At 50.3% G+C, this 22,809-nt stretch overlaps 2 protein-coding genes across 9 annotated transcripts; both read left to right on the top strand.

The window, feature by feature from the left end:
- The first annotated feature begins 312 nt into the window (after positions 1–312).
- Positions 313–6,702, top strand: RDM1 (RAD52 motif containing 1). The gene is made up of 7 exons (XM_080369702.1): positions 313–415; positions 1,409–1,588; positions 1,977–2,099; positions 2,577–2,739; positions 3,315–3,413; positions 4,473–4,561; positions 5,958–6,702. The coding sequence occupies exons 1-7, from the start codon at positions 329–331 to the stop codon at positions 6,060–6,062; spliced, it is 846 nt and encodes a 281-aa protein (XP_080225828.1). The 5' UTR covers positions 313–328; the 3' UTR covers positions 6,063–6,702.
- A 147-nt stretch (positions 6,703–6,849) lies between these two features.
- On the top strand, positions 6,850–22,423 carry LOC308055570 (leucine-rich repeat-containing protein 37A-like). 8 transcript variants are annotated; one of them, XM_080369694.1, is made up of 16 exons: positions 6,850–7,151; positions 7,541–7,866; positions 8,093–8,164; positions 8,363–8,401; positions 8,575–8,646; positions 11,384–11,455; positions 11,891–11,971; positions 13,845–13,916; positions 14,845–14,919; positions 15,410–15,528; positions 17,491–18,953; positions 19,056–19,151; positions 20,034–20,098; positions 20,977–21,034; positions 21,144–21,295; positions 21,970–22,423. In XM_080369694.1, the coding sequence occupies exons 2-16, from the start codon at positions 7,679–7,681 to the stop codon at positions 22,016–22,018; spliced, it is 2,673 nt and encodes an 890-aa protein (XP_080225820.1). In that variant the 5' UTR covers positions 6,850–7,151; positions 7,541–7,678; the 3' UTR covers positions 22,019–22,423. The 8 variants fall into 8 exon arrangements, with proteins under 8 accessions (XP_080225820.1, XP_080225821.1, XP_080225826.1 ...); XM_080369695.1 differs by having other exon boundaries at positions 7,502–7,866; XM_080369700.1 differs by lacking the exon at positions 7,541–7,866.
- The last annotated feature ends 386 nt before the right edge of the window (positions 22,424–22,809 follow it).

Here is a 22,809-nt window from a genome sequence, read left to right as displayed (position 1 = left end):
GGCAGTGGGGGCTGTTATGGCTCTGGCTTTTGGGGGGCCGCAGGGACGGGCAGTGGGGGCTGTTATGGCTCTGGCTTTTGGGGGGTTGCAGCGGATGGGCCATGGGGACTGACGTGGCTCTGCCTTTGGGGGGCTGCAGGGACAGGCCATGGGGTCCCACATGGTTCTGGCTTTTGGGGGGGCTGCGGGGACAGGCCGTGAGGGCTAACACGGCCCTGGCTTTGGGGGGCTGCGGGGGCTCGGCAGGGACGGGGCGGGTGCGGGGGGGCTCCCCTCCCCTCCCGGCCGGGGGCGGGGCCGGGGGCGGGGCCGGGGCGGCAGCCCGGGCATGGCGGAGGTGGTGGAGTTCCGGGTGCCGGCCGGGAGCGCCCGCACGCTGCTGGTCTGGGGGCTGGAGCCAGGGCCGGGGCTGGAGGTGAGGTAGGGCCCGGGAGCCCCCCACGATCTGGGGAGCAGAGCCCGGGTTAACCCCCCCAGGGCCACAGGAGCCCCCGCAGCTGGAGGAGCGGGGACCGGAATCCCCCCCCCAAGAGCTGGGGAGCAGAGCCTGGGATCCCCCCAGCAGCTGGGAGGCAGAGCCTGGGATCCCCCCCAGAGCTGGGAAGCGGGTCCTTGGTCCCCCCGGAGCTGGGGAGCGGGTCCTTGGTCCCCCCCAGAGCAGGGACTGCGCCCTGACACCCCTCCAGGGCCAAGGAGCTGGGCCCAGGACCCCCCCAGGGTCCCTCTACCCCCTGGAGCTGAGGCCCCAGTTCCCCCCCATCTGTACTGATGGCTTCACCCCCATCCTAATAATACATTTTTTAATTCCTCCCTTCTATTTTTTATTTGTTTGCTTTTAATCATTTTTTAGTTTCCTTGTCTCCCTGAGGCATGCTGCGGGCAGGGCATCCCCGAGGGGGTGTCAGGGCCCCCCCAGGTGATTTCTGCCCCTGTACCATGGCCGGTTTCATGGCCAGCACAGCAAGACCCCTAAGCACCCAGCACAGGGTCGAAGCCCTGGAACAAAACCCCGCTCTGCCTGCAAAATACGGTGCTAACGTTCCACTGAAAGCTTTGGCAAACAGTGCATCCATGCAAAGGATGGCAGAGAGCAAGAGCCATCTGGGATGAGCGTGACGGGGCAGAAAATCCCGTGTCTGTCTTTAGTGTCCTCCTGATGCAGAGGTTGGATGATAATGGAGATGAGGTATCATCAGGGTCAGAGGCCCAGCCAGACTGAGCTTATTTTTAGGGAGAGATACTCATCTTCAGCCTCACTGCTTATTCCAGGGCTTATCGCTGTTCAACAGTACTAAAAGCGTTCCTTGTTTTCTAGGTAATTAGGTTTTGTGGCTGTTTCTCAGTCCCTGGAGCACCCATAGGTATTTCAAAAGACTCTTATTTTTTTTCTTCTCTTGTTTTTTCTCAGCATTCCCTCTTTTTGGTGTTTTCCAAATTTGGGCCGCTCTACTCCGTGCGAGCACACAGAAATGCCGCTGTGGCAGGGCCTGGGTATTACGCCATCATCAAGTTTTATTCAGCTGGAGATGCCAGCAGAGCTCAGCGCACATGCAATGGGAAAAGGCTGTTTCAAAAATCTCCCTTGAAGGTAAGCAGAACGGCCCCAGGTGTGAAACCTGCAGGACTCAGCACTGACATCCAGAAGTAGGGTAGAATCACATTAAATACTTGTTGATCTCAGTGATGCTTCCTGCGCAAAAAGTTTACTGCCTTGTGGCTGGGCACTACCACCACGTTGACATCCTCACCGCTGACTCCCAGGTAGCATTTAAGCAGTAAAAGGGCAGCATCCCTCCTCTGGAATAATTTGCAGGGCCCGTTCATGGGTAAAAAATATTTAACACATGTCCGAAGCACACATGCAGTCAGGGAATATGTTGTCTTCAGATGAGTCTCCCGGAGCTATCAGTGGTGTGCTTGTAGTGGGAACCTTACAAGCAAAGCCTGGCTAACAAGGGTTCTTCTTTCCTGGACAGGTTTGCATTTGTGCCAGGCAGAAAGGGTTTCAGCAACAAGTCCTTGGTCTCAACAGCAGCAAGTGCCAGCAGCTGGCTAACCACTACCTTGGCTTTAACGGCTGGTCCAGTCGCATCATCACAGTAAGGGGCCCTTTATATTCATCTGTCATCTTTTCCCTCATCCTCTCCTTAATTAGAGTGGTTGGTGGAATAAGAATCGTCCTCAAGTCAACAACTAAGAGACAGCTACAGGAGCTGAGTTTTGGACCACAAATGGGGGGTGTTTTGAAAGCCTGGAGAGAGAAGATTGCTATGGGTGAGGGCACTGGCTTGGCCCTGTTAGTAAAAACAGGGGCAGCTGTGATTAAAGCAGTGCAGGGCCTGACAGTATTCTTCATCTGCTGGAAGTGTCTGAGATGACCAAGACTCCCAGAGGATGAGGACTGTGAGGTATTTCTAAAATAGGGTCAAAATGGTAAACATCCCTGCTCTGCCTTCACCATGTGCTTCTGCCTTGGAGTCACATGTTGTGCAGAGAAGGTCGGTGCATAGGCCTAGGTGATCATAACACACCCTTCCTATTTAATCGAAATTAATTATCTGTGGTCTTCCCAACAGCTGCAGAATGTATCTGGTTTTGATGGTGAGAATGAGGAACTGGGAAAGACATTACAAAAGCAATCCATGAAATACCTGTGTGCTGTAGAGGTGACGCTGCCCAACCATGGGGTACGCACCAGGGGAGTTGCTCTCGGCGAGGCAGACGTGGAAAACAGTGAAGGTACATTTTGGATGCAGCTGGAAGTCTCTCAGCAGCTGTCACAGACACTGGTTGCTCTTGCTTCTTTCTGCACAATTTGTGGGTCTGATAAAGTGCCTGAATTTAGCTGGAGGCAAGGATCTGTGCAGGGCCTTGTGAGCTACTGTGCTATGCAGCGAGGGATACTGAGGGATACTGAACGTGCCTTTTCCCTCCCTGCTTGACACCAGTATCGCTTTCCTACCCTCTGTTCTCTCCCTCTTGCCTGCAGCAATATTCATTCCCCATCACAGACACTTCTGGTGTGAACATCCATGTGATTGTGCCTGTGGCACAGCTCAGGTCCCAGCGGGGCTCTGCCCTGCCTGCTGTGCTGGGCAGGGTCCTGACACAGCCCTGACGGCGGTGTACCGCGGTGGGTTGGCACACGAAGCCCCTGTGAGGGTGCTGCCATACTGCCGATGAGTCCGGAAACGTAAGCGGCTTTCTTATCAGATCTGTAGAGCTGTGTTTGGTTACGTTTCCCAGCACGATGCAGCTGGCGTGCTTCATATGCAGAGTGTCAATATCAATAACACGCTGCTTGTCATGTTCAGATCCTCTCAAGTTTGTCACAGCCACAAGAAGAGTTCAGAAACTCGCAGTTGGGAAAGCCTTGTCTAGTGCCTTTCAGAAGATACTCCTTGTAGTCTTAGGTAAGGCCTAGTTTTGTATTAAGAACTGGGGTGTTTGGGCTAATGACATTATAACTTCCATGATAATTGATATGAATTCTTTTTCTCTGAACCTTTCTTGGGATTTATTGAGGCCTGGGAAATTTCAGGCAAAATTAAACTTGTGTTGTGGTCTGCAATGATTTAACAGAGTGGTTCCACCCTATGGGCTATGTGAGTGAAAGGAAAATCTGAAAGGAGGCCAGATTTTTTTAATGATAAATAACTAACTGATACTCCAAATTCCAAGCCTGTAAACTCTGGCAAGGAGAGCTTTTTAACACTACATGTCCATGCCGAATAAGGACGTGAGGAATTTCTGCTTCCAGGAGTAACGTGGACTGAACTGCAGCACTTTGCACGTTCCTGTCCTGGTTCCAAGGCAGCCAGGTGCCGTCAACAGTCCATGCCCCACTGTTGTGTTCAGTGTTACTTCTTTGAGGCTACTATCTCCTTGTGAGTTTTTAATCACAGAAGGTGGCTCTGTGCTGACCCAGGAACTGCAACACCTGCTTTCTCTGGGTTCCAGGTCTTGTGCTCTCTGAGCTTTTAGGTGACGTCTGTTTATGTGGTGTCGGGGTACTTTAGTTTTTTAGGCTTCTCAGGATCCCTGATGGGGATCGGGTCAGTGACACTATCCTCATTTTACAGAGAGGGGCCTTTCATCTGCCAGATTCCTCCCCTGAGTTCTTTAAGGTGTTCCTTTGAAAGGTGGATTTCTGGATTCAGATGTTTTGCAGTGCTTCCTGCCTTCTGATCTATTGCATACAGAGAAACCAGTAATTAACATGCTCAGTCTTCTTCGTAGATTTCTGCTTCCTCAGTTTCAGTTTCCACTCCATCTAGTAAGAGCCATCTGGTTTCCTGCAGAGAGGGCAGGCAGGTAGGCTGGAGAAAGAGGCACATGCATTCAGGCCAACCAGCCACTCGCTCTGGAAGTCATTATGAAGCACAATTGTCCCATTTGGAGGTCCAGGTAGGTTTATTGTCATTACACACAGTAGGAACTAACCACATCTCTGGCTGTTTATTCTGTTTCAGAGAATGGGAAAGTGGCCGTGGAGTACAGTTCCTCCCAAGAGGAGCCCATAGACTCCTTAACAGAAGAGGAACTGAAGGGGCTTGTTCAGGTAAAAGCCGTGGATATTTAGCTTCTGCCCAGGACCTGTATGTTACATCTAGGGATTGGAAGTAACAGCTGTTAACTGTTACAGCCTCTTGACATCCTCCTTTCATGCAGCAATTGCCTCGACTTAAATCCCAGGAAGTAATTACATCTTGGAATTGTACAGCACACTGAGGCTTTAAAACTCCTACTTTTTGAGGTATCTTTGTACAGAAATGCGTGTATTTTTTAGACAGCACAGGCAAGTAAGCAGTTAGTGTACAGGACTATTACAGTGCAGCTTGACAGGTCACACACATGACAGCATCCAGGACTGCTCTTCATGGAATATGTGAAAGTGAAAATCCTGGTAAAGTCACAGTAGGTTAAATCAAATTATTTTTTTAGTAAGTTGTTAAATTAATCAACCTCCCCATCTAGAAATGCACTTCATATACTTGTTCTTACCCAGAGGGAAAAATTTAGTGAAATCCCTGCAGGTAATTGTGGGATCTGTTAGCATGTGCTGCAAAAAAATACCCTGGTACAACAGTAAAACTTTAATCATTGTGCTCAGTGAGACGAGTTCTGTGTGCCAGCAAGTCAGGAGCAGAGGATTTTCATCCCACTTAGTTTGAAAACATTGCTAGGTACCAGGGGAGACCACTGATACGGCACTCTTTGAAAGCAAGCATCACTCTCACATGATGCATCAGCACCGTGCTGCACAGTGTTGAACTCCTCATGCTGTGTGCATGGAGGAAGTGCCTAACGCACCTTGTGACACATTATTCCATTTGATGACACTGAGTCACCTAGTGTCCACAGGCAAAACTATCTTCCTCTCTTACTGAAGAGCAGCAGTAAAACAGGAGTATTTTGCTGTGTGAAGTGACTAACATCCGTCAGATTTTTTTTTCGTCCATTGAGAAAATGAAATTTCTACTGGTTTGTTCTCTCTCTGCATTTTCCTCTGTGCAGCCCCTTCTATCTGACCTCTTCTAAACCCACAGAGAGCTGACCTAACATGTAGTGACCGTAAGAGAAGTGAGCAGCAAAGCGAAACAGAAAGCCTGCTGCTTCTCAAACCTCTCTTTATCAGAAGAGTCATCCCTGCCCTCCCATCCCTTGTGATGGTGTGTGGGAGGTAATTCAGTGCTCTCTCTCCACAAGGCACCTTGCAGCCTGATAGGAAGAGGAACAGACAGGAATTTGGAAGGACTTGCTCGGGAGGAGGGATGCTGGGTGTCCTTTTGGTTCACTGCCTTGTGACGTTGGTCAGTCTTTCCAAAGCAGAAATGTTCCCAAGTTGGTAAATTCTGTCGCTTGTAGGTGGTAAAAATACATTGTTTCCAGGTGCAGAGGAATGAAGCTAAAATGTGGTGTAGAGAAAGAAATTTACTCTTGATTTCTCTTCCCAGGTCAATGAATTGTCCTTGGCACAGTTTGACCTCGAAGAAGAAGAAGTTTTGTCTGATCTCAGTTTTGATGATGATCTCCTTAGCCGGGACATGCCATCTAATTAGTGCAGCTCTGCCTTCAGATCATTTCCAAAAGTTCTGCAGTGTTTGATTAGGAATGAAAGTCTAACACCATGAAATGACATGCGCGTCATAGCCAATGTTTTCTTTTTCTCCAAATACATAACAGCAAAAGAAATGGGCAATAAACCTAGTGTTACTAAAATTAAGCCCAAAAATATATGCTGTTTTTGGAGAGGAAGTGTTTTTCTGTCAGCTTATCCAGGTCAGCTATATATGGAAGACAGCTTAGCTGCGTGATTATTATTTAGGCAGGGTAACAGATATGCATAACACTTACGGAAAAATAAAAGGAACCAGCCCTCCCTGCAAGAACCTACATACAGTTCAGGTTCTCTCTGATCTGTAGGAGAAAGCTGGAGACAGCAGAAGATATCTTACCAGCAGGAGTAGCTGTGGTACTTGCATATGCCTGCGCAGGCACAGAAAAAAATATTTCTCTTAAGTGAAAATTCTTTCAAAGAAATAAACCGAAGTCCTGTAATAATGTGTTGAGCCACTTGTGCCACTTAAGCCACCTGTGCTGAGCCCCAGCTATAAGTAGCTGGGATGTTATCACTATGTAAAGCAAAGATTCTTTCTAACTTTGAACAGATTTTTCATTAAACTAAGTAAAATTTTGTAACCCAGTGTGATGAATGAATCTCAGAGGCAGCACAAAAGCAATGGGAAGGGGCATCAAGCTCCCCAAATCAGGGAGGGGGGAATGCTTATTTGATAAAAACTCTGCTCAGATTTTTTGACCTCTCTTCAGAAAAAAAGGTGATTGTAAACTGGGAGAGCTCAAGGAAGAGCCCCAGGAATGACTTGAGATCCCTTTTGAAATGGGAGGAGTGCAACCTGTTTCTTTTAACAAGAAAATGCGGAAAGGGGTGATTTGCTCCAGAAGACACCTGATGCCCGGTGAGCTTTTTAACCAGGTGGGTGAAGGTGGGACAAAATCCAGTGGCTGGACACTGAATTTGGAGAAATCCACATGGGAAGCAAGATGCAGCGTTTCCAAGGGGGAGTACTGAGCGGAGGGACTGACCCTCTGCAGAATGCCGTAAAGCCTTTACTGGGGCAAGTTCTCAGGTGGAGATTTTATTTATTTTACATTATATTATAGGCTCAGGAGGGATTTTATTGCTCTCTACAACTGCCTGACCAGAGGCTGTAGCCGGGTGGGGTTGGCCTCTTTCTCCCAAGTAACAAGAGACAAGAGGGTGGTGCCAGGGAAGTTTTAAATTGGGCATCGGGGAAAAATTGCTTCACCAAAAGGGTGGCCAAGCACTAGAACCGGCTGCCCAGGGCGGTGGTGAGGTCACAATCCCTGGGAGAGTTTAAAGAACATGTTGGTGCGGTGCTTGGGGACACGGTTGCATGGTGGCCTTGGCAGCGCTGGGTTAACGGCTGGGCTTGATGCTCTTAAACATCTTTTCCAGCCTAAATGAACCTGTGATCCTACCATATTTTCCCTCCAGCCGAGGTGCCCGAGGCCCCTGGTCCCACACCCGGCCCTGAGGCACAGCCTACCATGGGGGGCCTGTGTGGTCACAGGCCTGCGCCCCCCGCCCTGCCCCGGCCTGTAGCCCGGTAACCCCCAGCCAGGTGTGACCAGCATGGGCCTGCCCTGGCCTGGCCGCCTCCTGCTGCTGCTGCTGCTGCTGCTGGCAGCCACCCCCTGCCCAGGACATGCCGGGGGGTCCTGCCCACAACCCTGCTGCTGCCAACAGCGGCTGCTGGACTGCAGCCATGCTGCCCTGGTCAGCGTGCCCCCGGCCAGCCGCCGCCGGGCCTTCTCTGTCCTGTGAGTAGGCCCCGCCAGGCCCCCTCCATCTTCCCTCCTTGGCTTCTTAGGCCTGGTCACCCCTCCTGGGGACACCCAGGAGTCACCGACAGATGTCTTGGTCTGGGGGGGGGCTTGTGCTGCAGGGCTTGGGGTGAAGCCACCACTTCCACCTCAGCAGCCACATTTGCAGGGGAAGGGGCTTTCCTGAGGGGTGACAGCATCCATCGGGGTTTTTTTTTTGCAGAGATTTTACTGGCAATTCAATTTCTTCCCTCGAAAATCAAGCATGGAAGGACTACCTGTGGGCTGAGTACTTGTAAGTATCCCCTAGCATTTAAAACGTTGGGAGTTCAGGGATTTTCAATTCTTTCATCTGGTGTCTGAGCCAAGGGTGTAACCCACGCCAATGGTTTCCAACTGCATTCAGAGCTGAGCGGCTCAGCAAGGAGGGTTCTGACCGGGGTTTCCTAGGATGGCAAGAGATGCCGTGAGCTGTGTCCCTTCCACCCTACAGACCATCCCCATGCCTGCTGAATCACCGATCAGCCTGCAGGTACCTTCAGCAAGCCGGGAGCGAGTGCTCACTCCTGCCATGAGTGGTGATGATCCCTGCAGTGACTCAGAGATGCTTCAGTAAAGCTCCTGCAGGATATTTTCCCCTGAAAATGCCGTGTCCTCCTGGAGAGCAGCTGCTGTCACACTGAATGTCTGTTTGTCTCATTCCAGAGTCCTCCGGTACAATGATCTGTGGGTGGTGAACAGGCGTTCACTGGAGGGTCTGTTCCTGCTGAAGCACCTGTAGGTACCGTCCCCTGCCCGCTGCACTGGGCTACTGCCTCACCCTCCCTGGGACCCCTGTGCTCAGCCCACCCCCATGCAAGCTTGCTTTATTCCTCCTGGGTTTCAGGCTACAGCCAGAGCAGAGCAGGGTGTCTGGGTGCTGCAGTAGTGCCTGGGGGGAGGATTCCCACAAGGGCAGGGCGCAGCTTTCATTTCCCTAAACTCAACCAGGAGGAGGACACTGCTGCCCTTTCCCACAGATATTGGATGACTTTTAGTCAGCCCCAAGGTAACAGTGACCTCCTTAACCCCTTGGAGATTGCCTCTGGCTCTGTTCATCTGAGGACCAACATTTTTGGTGTGAGAACCACTTAGAGCAAGGGAAAACACATGCGTGCCTTGCTTCTGCTAGGGTTTGGGTGAAAATACCTCTGTTGTAGTGAAGGCAGAGCCCTTTATTGCTGATCGCTCCTGGGATAGCCTCTCCGGTGGCTATGCCAGGTGGAAAGAGAGAAGTTTGCACTAACCCTTCCTCTGCTGAAATCCCAGCTGGACTGAGGTTGGGAGATCTCTGCTTCAGCCTCCAGCTCCAAGCGGGGCTAACTTCAAAGCTAGCACAGTTTTTTTTCTATTAAAAAATCAATGAGGTTGCTCAGGGCTGCATCCGGCTGAGTGCCCCCTCTTCTTGGAGGAGAAACAAATGTGCAACCATGTCCACGCGATGTCATATGAAATTGCAACAAGTAGTCTGTCTCTAATGCTGTCTGGAAGGGAGCACAGAAGCATCAGGGTTTTTTAATCCTTGAAGTTCAGGTTTTTACATATTTTGGGGTTTCCTGTGCGGTGCAGGCAAAGGAAGTATGAAACAAGAATGGCAAAATCTTGCCCTGCTCTCTCTCCTGTGCTTGGCCGCTGTCATGCTCTCCTTCCTTATCTTAAAGGCTAAGGGGCAGAAATAAATCGCACTCTGGAGGTTCACAGCTTTAGTGCCCAGAGCCCAGGTTACCTGAGCCTCAGAGGAGTCACAGGTACAGTCATTTCTGCATACAGACATCACGTCAAAGATCAAAATAGTACTCACGTGAAAAAGCAGACAGCAAGGGAAGCTCTGGCTTGGAATTATTTCATGAGGGTCATGTTTTGGGTCCCACTCCTCTGTTAATAGAGCAGCTGAAATGAGCACACAGGGAGGTGTCCCTAAATCGCCTCTCTTGCTTGCGTTTGTAGATCATTGCAAGTATCTTGGTTCCATCACTATTTGCATTTGTAGTGTCATTTATTGAGCGTGGCCCTTACGGGCTTGCATTTTTCCCACAAAAAGGGAGGGTTTGTATTTTCTAGCATGCATGTTGGCTTGGAAGGAGCCAAGTCCAGGGTGGTCTTGGACTTTCTGGTGCTGCTGCTGTGGTGAGCCAGCCCTAGGGCTGCATCTAAGCCTTGTCTCAGTGCTAGGGAATGGTGGAAAACAAAGTAGCGCCAGTGCTGGATCCCACTGGCTCCCCCTCCCTGTGTCGATTTAGCAGGTATGTGTGCCCTACATCATAGAAAAGAAGGATCCAGGAACTTAAAAGCAGAGAGCATGTCCTGCAGGATGTGGGTTGCAAGCTAAATGAGTCAGGTTGGGAAGAAACAGGCTTCCAGCCACGTTTCCCTTCCACAAGGCTGAAAACTGAACTCTCCCAAGTACTTCTGAGATTGCACGTGCAAAGACCTTCCTCCTACCACCCAGCTGCCTCCGTGGGAGGTCCAAACCCTGCAGGCAAGAGCTGCAGTCACTCCCTGATGCTCTCCCCGAACACCCTCTCCAGTAGCAAGGCCATCTTCCTACAAAAGAAACCCTGTGCATTCATCTTCTCTAATTTTAGATGCCTAATAATTGCCTGGGATTACACTAATTGTTCAGGCTCTTTTTATTTTTCGTGGAGAGGAACAGACACTTCCCATTCACCCAAACGATCTTGGGAACCTGTCTGAGGAGGGAATGAATCACTCCCAAAAAATATTTCTCTCTCACTGATCGCTGCAGAACAAGCCCAGGCAGCTAATTCAAGCTGAGACAGCAAACCTTTTGATTTCTGAAGGTAGGCCAGGTGAATCCCACAGCGGCTGTGTATCTACACACATCTCCCCACAGAGCTGTGCAGGAAAGTGGGATTTAGGTTACCCCTTCACTGTGCCCTTTCCAGACTTCCGTGTTCTTGATTTTGCATCTTTAATAGGGTCCCTCTAACATAACTTTTTTTCACCAAACATGGTGTAGGAGGGAGGGATTAAGAGAAAAATAACCATTTTGGTCACATATGTGGTTACCAACCTATCCCTGAAACCCTCAAACAAGGGGTGCTCTCCAAGCTTTTCTGGCTGACTTCAGCAAGCAAAGCATCGATGGCACTGGGGGAAGGCAGGTTGCATCTCTGTGGCCCATCCAGAGGGTCACACAACGGTGTGGTCCCTGCAAATGCATCCTCAGCACCTAAACTGTGCCTGCATAAAGGGTCTTTTTTTGTTAGCAGAGAGGAAAATCAAGCCCTAAAATAATTCTGGTGGGACCATAGCTAGAAAAAAAATCACTGAGATGAAAGCCACCTCCGGTTAGGAGGGTTATTACAGGTTACACACCACTGCAAGCTCATACCAGATATAAACACCCCGTGAAATCAGAGCTGTATGACTTAAATGCTGCCAGTGTCAAAGCAAATAAAAGTAAACATGACAGTGCAAATGTAATTAACATTTTGTGTTCTAATTTTAACAGGGATTTATCTTTCAATAAAATCCTGTCGATTGAGGAACATGCTTTTGAGCCACTTCCTTTTTTGCAGCTTCTGTGAGTTACAAAAGTTTCTTTTGAGTGTATTTAGTGAAGTCTGTTTGCATTTATAACCCTTTTTGTGCTAGAAAATGTTCCTGGTATTTTTAGAACAATGACTAAATTTCTCCTGCTAAAAGACTAACGGAGCTGAAGAGATCAATGCGGATGGCTGGATGACCCACAACAGGATGAGGGATCACAGCATGGCTGTCCAAACGCAGCCATAATAGAAGCCATTTCTTGAAGGCTTGCTGTATCCTGGAACAGAAATAGATTAAGCACATGTGCACTTCATTTCCTCTCCCTGACAGGTTAAAAAAGAAATGAGAAAATGGCAGTTTCCTCCCTACTCTACCTTAGATTTGCATATTTCGTACAAATCAGTACTGCTTCGGTCCCGCTTCCTGTAGGACAGACCTGATTCATTTCTGTGATCTTCTTTTTCCCCAGAAACCTTGGTGGAAATCTCATCACGCAGATCCAGAATAGCACTTTCCGGGCATGGCATGGGATGCAGTTTTTACAGAAGCTGTAAGTGCAACAAGGTCTAAAGGTAGATCAAAGTGGGAGTCCGCAGTGACAGTGGGGTAGAGCAGATTTGCTCTCTGTAAAGTACTGAATCAGAATCATAGAATGGTTTGGATTGGAAGGGACCTTAAAGACCAGCTCGTTCCAATCTCGCAGCCATGGGCAGGGCCACCTTCCACCAGCCCAGGTTGCTCCAAGCCCCGTCCAACCTGGCCTGGGACACTTCCAGGGATGGGGCATCCACAGCTCCCCTGGGCAGCCTGTGCCGGTGCCTCAGCACCCTCGCAGTGAGGAATTTCTTCCTAATAGCTAATCTGCACCTCCCCTCTTTCAGTTCAAAACCCTTACCTCCATGTCCTATCACAACAGGCCCTACTAAAAAGTCTGTCCCCATCTTTCTTATAAGCCCCCTTTAGGTATTGAAAGGCTGCTATAAGGTCTCCCCAGAGCCTTCTCCAGGCTGAACAAGCCCAACTCTCTTAGAATCCTATTGTAGATGTCATCCAGGATCTACCAGGAGTCTTCAGTCTGAAAGCCTCTTTCTGCTGGCCTGCTTATCTTCCCCGTAGCTTCCTTGAACCAGCACCAGGTTCAATCGGTAGCGGTGGGAGCCCAGGGGGACAGATAAGAAAGAAATGCTGCAGGAAGGGAGAAGAGACAGGTTGATGAGGGGTATGGGACGTGACCCAGATTTCTAGCCTGAAATTTCACTTTGCATATTTGCATTTAAAAGTAAAGAGTCTTAAAAACACCCACAAAAAATGAGGCTTTGTTCTTTTGGTGTCTTGAGAAAACATGACTTAATCCACAGGGGTAGGATCACTGTTCCCATCTGGACCTGAAGTAAGTGGGAAGCCAGGGCATTTGGTGTTTGGGTTCATATACATACATAAGGGAAATCCATAGTCTCCTTGCTGTCCTGAAAAGTGCAATACTTCTCGCGTGATACACCAAATAAAGTGGCAGAATAAATTATGAACAATTCCTGTAGGACTAAGCCACAGCTTTGCCTGGCTGGATGTAGTAATAGCATAAAAGTTGATGGACAGTGGAAATGTTAGAAAATACAGAAAGTAAGACTCCAAATAACATCAAAGTCCTGGTGGAGGGAAGCAAAGAGAAGGTGTGAGCTGAGGAGGAAAGGAAGAGATGTTGTGTTTTCCAGAAGCAGCACTTCTGGGCTTTTGCTCTTTCAGCTGGAGATAATGAGGACCTGATGTATTTTGTGAATCAGCCCATCAGCATCTGTTCCTGCCTCTAGCCTTCATCCCAGGCCCTTCTTCACACGCATAGCACTGAGCCAATTTTTTATCTTCAGGCTGAAATTTCCTATGTTTGTTCTCCACTTGAAAGGAAATTCTTTGGGGAGGTTCGAGTGAAAATTGTTCAGCCAAATTCACATCTGCCATCCATAAAAATTGGCTGGATCCTTACCCACCATAAACCTCTTTACACCGCTCACATGGTGGAGAGGAGCCTGGAAAGGGGATTTCAGTGTAATTCCACATCAGATCCAACAGGCATAACTCTCTCTGGGCCTCTCTGATATTCAAAGGGTAGAAATGTGAAGCCTGGCAAAGAGGAAAAACTCCTTGATCACAGAAATACTTTGCAATGATCTAGTGGAAATTCACTTTGATTTACCTCTGTTTATACAGATCAGGAACCACTGGGGTTTTTTTTACTTTACACTAAGTATTTTAGTCATCTGTTTCTCCAGTGCCTGCTGCATAGGGCCAGTTGATCTTGGCTTTCCAGGCTCGTGGGTTTATGTACATGTAAGAGGACAAGTGGGCAGGCCATCCCCACATGCCCCAAACTACACAGCTTGCATCCTTCCCATCACCCACTCACAGCGGTGTGTTGTTTTTTTCAGGATCCTAAGCCATAACCCCCTGTTCGTTATTGCTGACACATCATTCTTCAAGCTGCCTTCGGTCAAGTATCTGTAAGTATTGACTCATTTTTACTGGATTAATATATATCTTTGTCTCTCTTGAGTGCCCTGTTGTCAGGAAAGCAGAGATCTGGTAGCAAATCTCACTTTTCTCCCAGCCTTATTCTGCTAGAGGTGCAAATAGCCCTGCCACCAGCAGAGCTGGGCAAAGGCCAAGCTGGTGTGTCCCCAGCTGCAAAGCAACCAAGCAGCTGGGATACAAGCTTTAAAAGACTAGAGGCTGTCCAGGTCTGGAGCCATGGAGTGGCCTGAAGAGTCTGGGAATATCCCCCACTCCTGCTTGAGCACCGAGAAGGTGGGATCCCAATCACTGGGGCACTCGTGCCAGCAGCCCAGGGCTCCTGCCCGCCCTGCATCCCCATCCTGCTGCCTTGCCACAGCTGGGGGCAGATGATGCTCTGTTAATCATGAGTCACAGCATCCTATGGCTCCTGCTCACACGTCCCTGTGTGACTCCTCAGGGAGGGAGACGGGCTTTTTGCAGAGATCCCTCCTGCTTCCAGCCCTGCTGTCCCACAGATACCCTTTGCTTTCTGCTCAGCACTGTGTCTTTTTTTCACTGATACGAACGCTCCTTCCAAGGTCACAGTCGATTCATCCTCTTGGGCAAGAAGTGTTTCCCTTCAGGGGCTGGGGCTGCACTCGTGGGAGAGCAGGAGGAGGGCTTTGAGCCAGGGAATCCTTTCTGTTTGCATCCATCTACCCCAAGATCTGCAGGATCCCCTCCTGATTCAGACCTCATGGTTAGGAGCCGGTCAAAGCAGAAGAACGATGGCGTTTTGAATCATTTCTGTTTGACTAGGCAGAAGTGGATCCCTTGTGAACACCACCACAATCATCAGGGACCTGGGCTTATTCTCGGAGCACAGTTCTGGTAACGCCACCTGAAAATTTAATGTTGTTTTTCAAATGCTTTCAGAGACCTGGGTGCAACACAACTGACTCAGCAGGCATTGCTCATACTCCTCCTGACAACAGTCCACTTGGAAACGCTGTGAGTATGCAGGACTAGGTCCCAGTCACCAGCGAACTGTAATTGCTGAAACAAGGGGTCTGCTTGGGACATGAGTCCACCCGCCACTAATTCAGAATAACTCCAGTAAGCTTAAGGTTTGCTATTTACTGTTGAGAACCTCCCAAACTCACCTGCTAAGAAACAGAATTTCACCTTTTAGATGACATGTTCCAGGTTTTTCAAGGGGAAGTTTTAAATCAAGGTGGAGCGCATTTCTGTTTCAAATTTGATTTGGGGACTAGTTCAGTTTTCAAGGGTAATGTCAACATTTTGATGCCAACAAAGAAGCTTATCTTCTGCTTGAAAGCTCTCTTAGAAATTAGAATATAATTGTGCATTGGGATTGGAGGTGGGGGGGAGTTTTCCAGAGCTGTAGAAGAAATTGAAGCAAAACCATGTGTGTTACAACTTGGACTCAGAGATGTGGATTGAGATGCTGGGATTTTCTCCAGTAACCTCTTATCTTTAGCAAACTGCCCAGTGATGTGGCCTGCTGCCTCTGCCAGAAGAAACACCCCACCAAACCCCCGTGCAGGACCATCAAGTTTCACTGCGAGAACCTGTGCACCACCAGCGCTCCCCAGTGCGGTAGGCTTCCCAATGATATCGATGGAGACATCCCATCTGCCCGGTTTCCTCTAGCTGTAGGAGATGCTGTAGCATTGGCCCCGTTTTCTGGGGGTTCCCAGGCAGCATTGGCCACCGTGATGGCATCAGTCCAGCCTGGTGGCACCTGGACAGCCCCAAGGACACTGAATCTGGCCAGACTTTCTAGAGGAGCTTCATCTGTGCGAGGCCTTTAAATCAGCCCAAAGGCGAGTGCAGGCAGCTCAGGTGAGATCTGGGAGGCCTCGGACTGTGCTCCCTGAGCCACAGGCACAAAAAATTCCCCTTTGAGCACATGACTTGGGAAAAAACAAGGGTTGAAAAGTTACCAGCAATTACACGTATCTTCTGTGTCAAGTACTATCTTGAGAAGAAATAACTTGCTGGGTTAAACAAACACACGAGCTTCCAATCCACACAGTACATCTAGCCAAGGAAATCATGCATTCCCAGTACCGTTCCCAAGCACTGGAAGGCACCGTCTGTTCTGAAGCCCCCCAGATTTCCCCTGACAACCTCCTGAGCCTTTCCAGTGCCACCCTACCACAGCTCAGTGGCGAGAGGGGTCCCAGGCACAGCACAGACATGGCCAAAGGGGCTAGTTATGTTCACATTGCTGTGGCAAGGTGGCATGTGCTGAGCTGCACCTCAGACCTGCCACGCACACTGGGAACCCCAAGACCCATAACCAAGCACGGATGCCCCTAGGCAGGCTCTGCAGAAACCTCCTGTCATGACGATGTGTTGGATCGGGTCTGGGATGTACAGGCTCCAAAAATTGCCTGAGTGACCTTGGAAAACTGCCTGGTTTCTCTGCCACCCTGCTCCCCGCGTGTAGGAGGACCCCAATCTCCTTTGCAGGGCATTAGGTGAACACCAAGCATCGCTGTTCTCCGGTTAGCCTGCACAGCGTGAGCAATGCACTGTCCTACTCAATCTTTGCACAAAGTAAATACCATCCTGTTCAAAGCAGAGACAAGCTGGATTTCTGCAAACAGATACAGTAAGGTTCCCAAGGTCCCCAAGTAACTCATTTGCAAACTGGATGTGGACAAGTGAGCCTAACCTCATTGCAAGTCAAGGGAAAACAGGCTGCTAAGCTGCTTAGGGCTAGGTAAAGGTATTTCTGTGTCCAACTTCCTATCATTTTAACAGGAAAAAAAGGCCTGAATACCTTTGTAATCTGTAAATATTCTTCACCATGTCGGCCTGCCTCTGGCATTAAGCTATCTGCAAAGCAGGATTAGAAATAAGGTTGTGTTTGCAGCCTTGGTGTAGGACTCTTGAAGACTTATCCTAGCTCTGCAGACGCAGTGTGTGCCCTTTGCATGCTGGGGCAGGAGCTCTCCTGGGCTGTTTTGCATCACTCTGGGTCAAATCCTCACATCTTCCACTTCTTTTAAGCCTGGGTGATGGAAGCTGCATCCATCAGCAGAGAAACAGCTCTCTGTTATCAGGGGCTCGCTCTGACTGCAGATAGAGGCATTTCAATGTGAAATATCCCAGATTTTCCTGACCACAGGGAGAAGGGCTAGCTGGGATAACTGCTCAGGGAGAAACATCGTGTCTTTGGGTATTCCACTTTCCAAGCTCACCCGTGAGTTTAAAAGCTTTATGGTGATTTTAACAACTCAACACTGGCTCGTATCGAGCTGTGGGAAACTCTCCGACAGCAAACCCATTCCCCTGGGATGTTTGACACCAATTAAAGCAGAGCCCTGGGAGACACCAGAGAAGAAACAGATATCTGTTTTACCCCGATGAGATAATCTGATTGATTTAACAAGACTTTTCCCGTCTGTAACACATCCACCATTCAGTTCACACGCCTCCCTTGTCTCAAAGACAAGCGCCTGCTGCTCAGGGTAAACCTTTGGCACTGTATTTTGGCAGAAAGCTTCTCATGATACCAAGTCACTGATCTGCTCTCTTGGTGTTTTAAAGCTTACACAGATCCTCTGGCAGAAACACCAGGAAAAATAATGCAAGTGTTACCATCCAGAAAACTGAAAGCCAGCATGGTGTTGAACCTCAAACCTGAGGATCCTTTGCTCAGAGACAATGAAACCATAACGTTTGCAGTTGTCCTAAACCTGACCAGCACTGATGGTGATCTCGGGAACGCAAATGATCACATTTCCAGAACAAATTCATGTTCCTCTCAGCAGCTGTTAAGGCAAGAAGACAAAACCAGTAAGGAGCTGATGCTGCACAGCATTCAGCAAATGGGCAGGACCATTGAAAGTCATACAAGGAGACTGGATTTTCTAGCAAAGGCACTAGAGGCCGAGCTCAAGAATAAGCTGCACAAGGCTGAAAGCATCATGACTGTGACAAGCACTGTCTCACCCCTGCCAACATCTGCCATGCAAAAGGACGAGGTGCACAAGATCCCAGCAGTGGAGGGAGAGACAACCACAGGCTGGGTGCAAAAGCAGCATGGCTTAGGTTTGAACCAGACAGCAGCAAACCCCCGGGAAGCAACTGGCAGGTTAAACCCCACTGACAACACCTCCATCTTCAGAAGTCACAAAATATCCACAGCTCCTTCAAAACATACCCTTTTGCGCTCCCCAGAAGAGGCCCCCCATTTGTCCGGGTGTTTTAATAACCAAAATTGTTCCGAAGCTGTGGAACAGACCAAGAAAACTCATGGGATGGAGGATGTGGAGGATGCAGAAGATGTGGAGGATGCAGAAGATGTGGAGGATGCAAAAGATGCAGAGGAAGCACCACGTCCAAGGCAGGACTACGTTTGGACTTACAAAAAGCAGAAGCAGAGGGACAGCCCGTATCTGAATAAAAGTAATCAGCTTTTCTCCAAGACATCTGGCAATGTGACTCCTGAGGAAGAGCCCACACCAACAGAAAGTAAAGCAGAGCAGAAACTAAACACAGAACAGCATTTTTTCTACAACCTGTTGGTTAACTACAGCCCCCCCACTGCAAGCAGCATGCTAGAGGACATGGGGGAAGAAGAGGGTTCCTCTCTAGGTAGGCATTTACCAGCCGTCCCTCAAACTGCAGAAACACACTGGAAGCAACCAAAGGAAGGATCCAGTTTCCTCAGTAAACCAGGGAGCTCCGACAGCCCAGACAGCATGTCATTTCAAGGAGACCTCTTTGAAACCAAGGTCAATCACCACCTAGGTTTGCTCGTCTCGGACAAAGCCCTGCAGATGTTCATCGCCCACGTGGCACGAGCCCTGAGGATGGACTGCAGCCTGCCCGAGGTCCAGCTGCCCTGTGCAAAGATGATCTCGAGGATGGGGCTGCTTGTAAAGCTGCTCAGCGAGAGGCAAGATGACCAGGGAGACTCTGTTCTCGTGGGCCACTGTCTTCTGGAAGGGAATGTTTCCAACAGCATGCCCCAGACCAGGAAGGTGGACAGGAAATCCATAAGGAAGGTGGGAGAGATACGGGGCATTGCTGGTTGTGTCCTTCTAGACAACAGGGAATGGAAGGGCCAGCCCTCTCTCCCCTCATGATTTTCTTTCCTTGTCTCCCAGCAGAGACCAAAGCACACCCTCGGCGACAGCCTCCTGTTAGCGTTATCAGCGACCCTCATCATCATGATTAATTTCACAGCGTTTTGTCTCATTGAGGTAAGCCAATAACTCTTTTGACAGACAGCTGTCAGTCATGCCTTGTAGCTGGAGTGCACAGGGGCAGAGCAATGCTGCCCTGCACAGTTTCTGAGCCGCGGGGTGCTGCTGTGGATGCTGGGTGGCACAGGAGATGGTTTTCCACCCTTGGAGCTTCTTGCAGCATCCACACCACAGAGCTCAGCATGGGTTCAGCCTGCTGGGGGGGGAGCTTGTCCTGATATCTGTCACGACCTGTCCGCAGCTCCGCACTGCAGCTTTCCTAACAGCTTCCTTGAAGGGGGCTGTGGCTCCCTCTCCCAGCAGCCCTTCCCCAGGTTTTATCCCGCAATCCCCAGCCCTCCAGGGTCACCTCCCAGGCTCTTCTCTTGACCCTGTTTTGCTCCCCTGCCAGCACGGTTTGCCTTCAGCCATGCAGCAATTCCCCTGAAAGCAAGTCCTTCCGCAAGGTGCCACGGCTGTGCGTGGGTCAGGGCAGCAGCAGAAACAGGGCAGAGGAGCCAGCATGCTCCCAATTTCAGCCCCCCTTTGGGGCCCTGCTCGGAAAAAAAGGCTTTTATTTCTTTAAAAGCCTACCTTCATGTTTCAGGCTGGGGTTAAACAGGAGGAGAGTACCCTGCAAAACACCACCCAGATAAGAAAGGCAGACATAAACATTGCTGAGATTAGGAGAGCTCTGGGAGGTCAGGTCATTCCGGAGGCAGGGAAAAGTGGGGAGTTGGGATGGGAGGATGGGCTCTTTCTAAAAACGTGGCTGCTGCACAGGCTTGTGCATGTATATAACGGGCTCAGTTGGAGGAAGAACCTTTTGGACTCCTGTGTTTTGCAGAGTTTAATGAGAAAATCCTGATGTTACAAGTCTCTCTGCCTTTCCTTCACCAGGTTTGCTCCCAAAATCCTGAAGTTGCTTCCCAACCCCAAAGGACCAGTCAGTCACACCCAAAATGGTAATTACTCCCTGCACCGTGCCACAAACAGTCCTTACTCCAAACAGCCCCTAATCCGCAAGCCCCCCCGCCCCATGTGGGTGCTGGCTGCCCAAGACTGCCCGGTCTATGTGTAAAACACGTCGCTTTTTTAAAAGATGCAGAAAAGGGACCCCAAAGCGTGAGTGATAGGCACAGCCATAAGCTCACACCTCAACCAGCCACCCAGGCTTGTCCACGCGGGTGATGCTACACCCTGGATGTGTGGGTGTGTTGGCCCTGTGCTCCCGTGTGGTCCTACGTCCCCGCAAGCACGCTGCCCAGCCGTGGGGCTCCGGCTTCCAGCAAAACTCTGGTGACGGCTCTGCCCTGTTTCTCCCTGTCCCGCTCCCCAGAGAGGCTCCTGAAGAGCCTGCTCCTGTCCTCTCCCAGCGCGTTTCACATCCAGGCTAAACTGGGACTCCTTCCCAGCCCCATCAGCCGGCGCCATCCCTTCCTTCTGGGGCTCCTCATCTCCCTTAGGGTCAGCTGAAATGTCACCCTGAGCGGGTACAGCCGACATACCGACACACCGAGCGGGGTACATCACCCCGAGTGGGTACAGCCAACACACCGAGCGGGGCACATCACCCCGAGCGGGTACAGCCTTCTGCCCTGGCAGGATGCTGGCACCGCTGCAGCCCTCCCGGGCCAAGCCTCCCTGCTGATGGATGGGGAAAGGTGAATTCTGGGGAGATGATGCACAAAACCCTTTTTTCTCCCACCTTTAACTTGCTAAATCCAGGTGTTTTGCAGGGCTAAATGCCACTTCCCTGATTCCTGCTTCCCCAGCAGGAAACTTCCCACCAGCAACAACTAAAACGCATGTTTTAGCCTCCTTTCCCTTTTTTTTTTTTAAGTTTCTATCAAAAACTCCCAGACGGACAGAGCAAGAGCGAGTGTGGCATCGGAGAGCAGGTAAGGGCAGGGAGCACACGCCAGAGCTGCCCTTCTGCCCGCTACCGGCACCGCCGGCTGTTTCCCACTGTCTCCAAAACCTTTCCTTCCCTTCCCTGGCACTTCCCAGGGCTCGCACGTGTCCTGCTTCAGCCAGATGCAGCCGTGGTGGCTGAGGGACCTGTACCAGCCCCTGGAGGCCCACCACATGGAACACATGAGCCAGCTGTACGACCTGACCTCCGAGGAGGAGGAGGAGGTTTTCAGCAAGTCCAGGCTAAAGTAGGTGGGGTGGCCGCGATGGCCACGCTCGGTCTGCAGCTCTCGATCTGCTGTAGGAACTGCTGGGGCTGTCCTCGGCTGTTTCCTTGGCAGTTACTTCCTTGGCTGTTATTTCCTTGGATGCTACTTCCTTGGCTGTTTCCTTGACTTTTATTTCTTTGGTTGTTATTTCCTTGACTGTTTCCTTGCCGTTATTTCCTTGGATGTTACTTCCTTGGCAGTTACTTCCTTGGATGTTATTTACTTGGATGTTATTTCCTTGCCATTATTTCCTTGGATGTTACTTCCTTGGATGTTACTTCCTTGGATGTTTCCTTGGCTGTTATTTCCTTGGCTGTTATTTCCTTGGCTGTTTCCTTGGCTGTTATTTCCTTGCTGTTATTTCCTTGGCTGTTTCCTTGCTGTTATTTCCTTGCTGTTGTTTCTTTACTGTTATTTCCTTGCTGTTATTTCCTTGGCTGTTTCCTTGCCGTTATTTCCTTGCTGTTGTTTCTTTACTGTTATTTCCTTGGATGTTATTTCCTCGGCTATTTCCTTGCCGTTATTTCCTTGGCTGTTATTTCCTTAGCTGTTATTTCCTTGCTGTTATTTCCTTGGCTGTTTCCTTGCTGTTACTTCCTTGGCTGTTATTTCCTTGGCTGTTTCCTTGCCATTATTTCCTTATGTTGTTCCAGCAGGATGCCACCAGCACCCCAGAGCAGCCACACCAACGTGGAAGGGTGACTACCTGCCACCTGTGCCCGGTGGCCCAGCGCACCCCAGCAGCTGCCACAGCTGCACCCCCCCGCCGAGGAGGACATGGGGGCCAGGAACGTGCTGGGGACACCCCGAAGGCCACCGCTGCGGGAGGGGGACGGGGGGGCTATGGGCAGCAGGGAGCCTTCGTAGGGCTCCAGCAGCAGCAGGCCGGGCTGACGTGGCACCGCGTTCCTGGAGCTGCAGCCATGCAGCCTCGCTGGGCACGCGGGGTGTCCCTGGGGGACACACGCGTGTCCCCGCAGGCAGCTGGCAGGGGGTGCCCGGGGTGCTGGGGTGCCGCTGCAGACCCCGGGGGCTCTGTACTGGTCACGTTTGTTCGGTGGCGGGGAAGGGCTTTGGAAATTGCCATTAAAACGTGTGAGTTTTTCACCCAGAGCATTCTGCGAGCAGATGGGAGCGTGCCCGCGTGTGTCTGGGCTGGTGTGCACACGTACACACGCGTGTTGTGGCATGAACAGGTGGTGGCGACACAGCTGTGCAGGGAGAGGGAGCACCAGCCCCCACCGAGTGCCCGTGCCCCCACAGCAGCACCCACCTGTGAGGGTGTTTGCTTGCACACACGTGTGCCGTGCCAACCTGCGAGTACACGTGTGTAGTACCCTGTGCCTGCCCGTACTCGTGTCTGTGCATGTCTGCCCCACGCATGTGCATGGGTGGGCATCTGTGCACCCACTTGTGCATATGTCTGTGCATGTGTGCCTGCCTTGTGCATGCACGTGCTTGTACAACTGCATGCAGGTGTGCACGTGTGTGTA

The sequence above is a fragment of the Falco punctatus genome (assembly GCF_963210335.1).
Source record: "Falco punctatus genome assembly, chromosome: 19".
Classification (NCBI taxonomy): Eukaryota; Metazoa; Chordata; class Aves; order Falconiformes; family Falconidae; genus Falco; species Falco punctatus.
The sequence above is the reverse complement of the archived record's forward strand: the minus strand, read 5'-3'. Positions and strand labels throughout refer to the sequence as shown.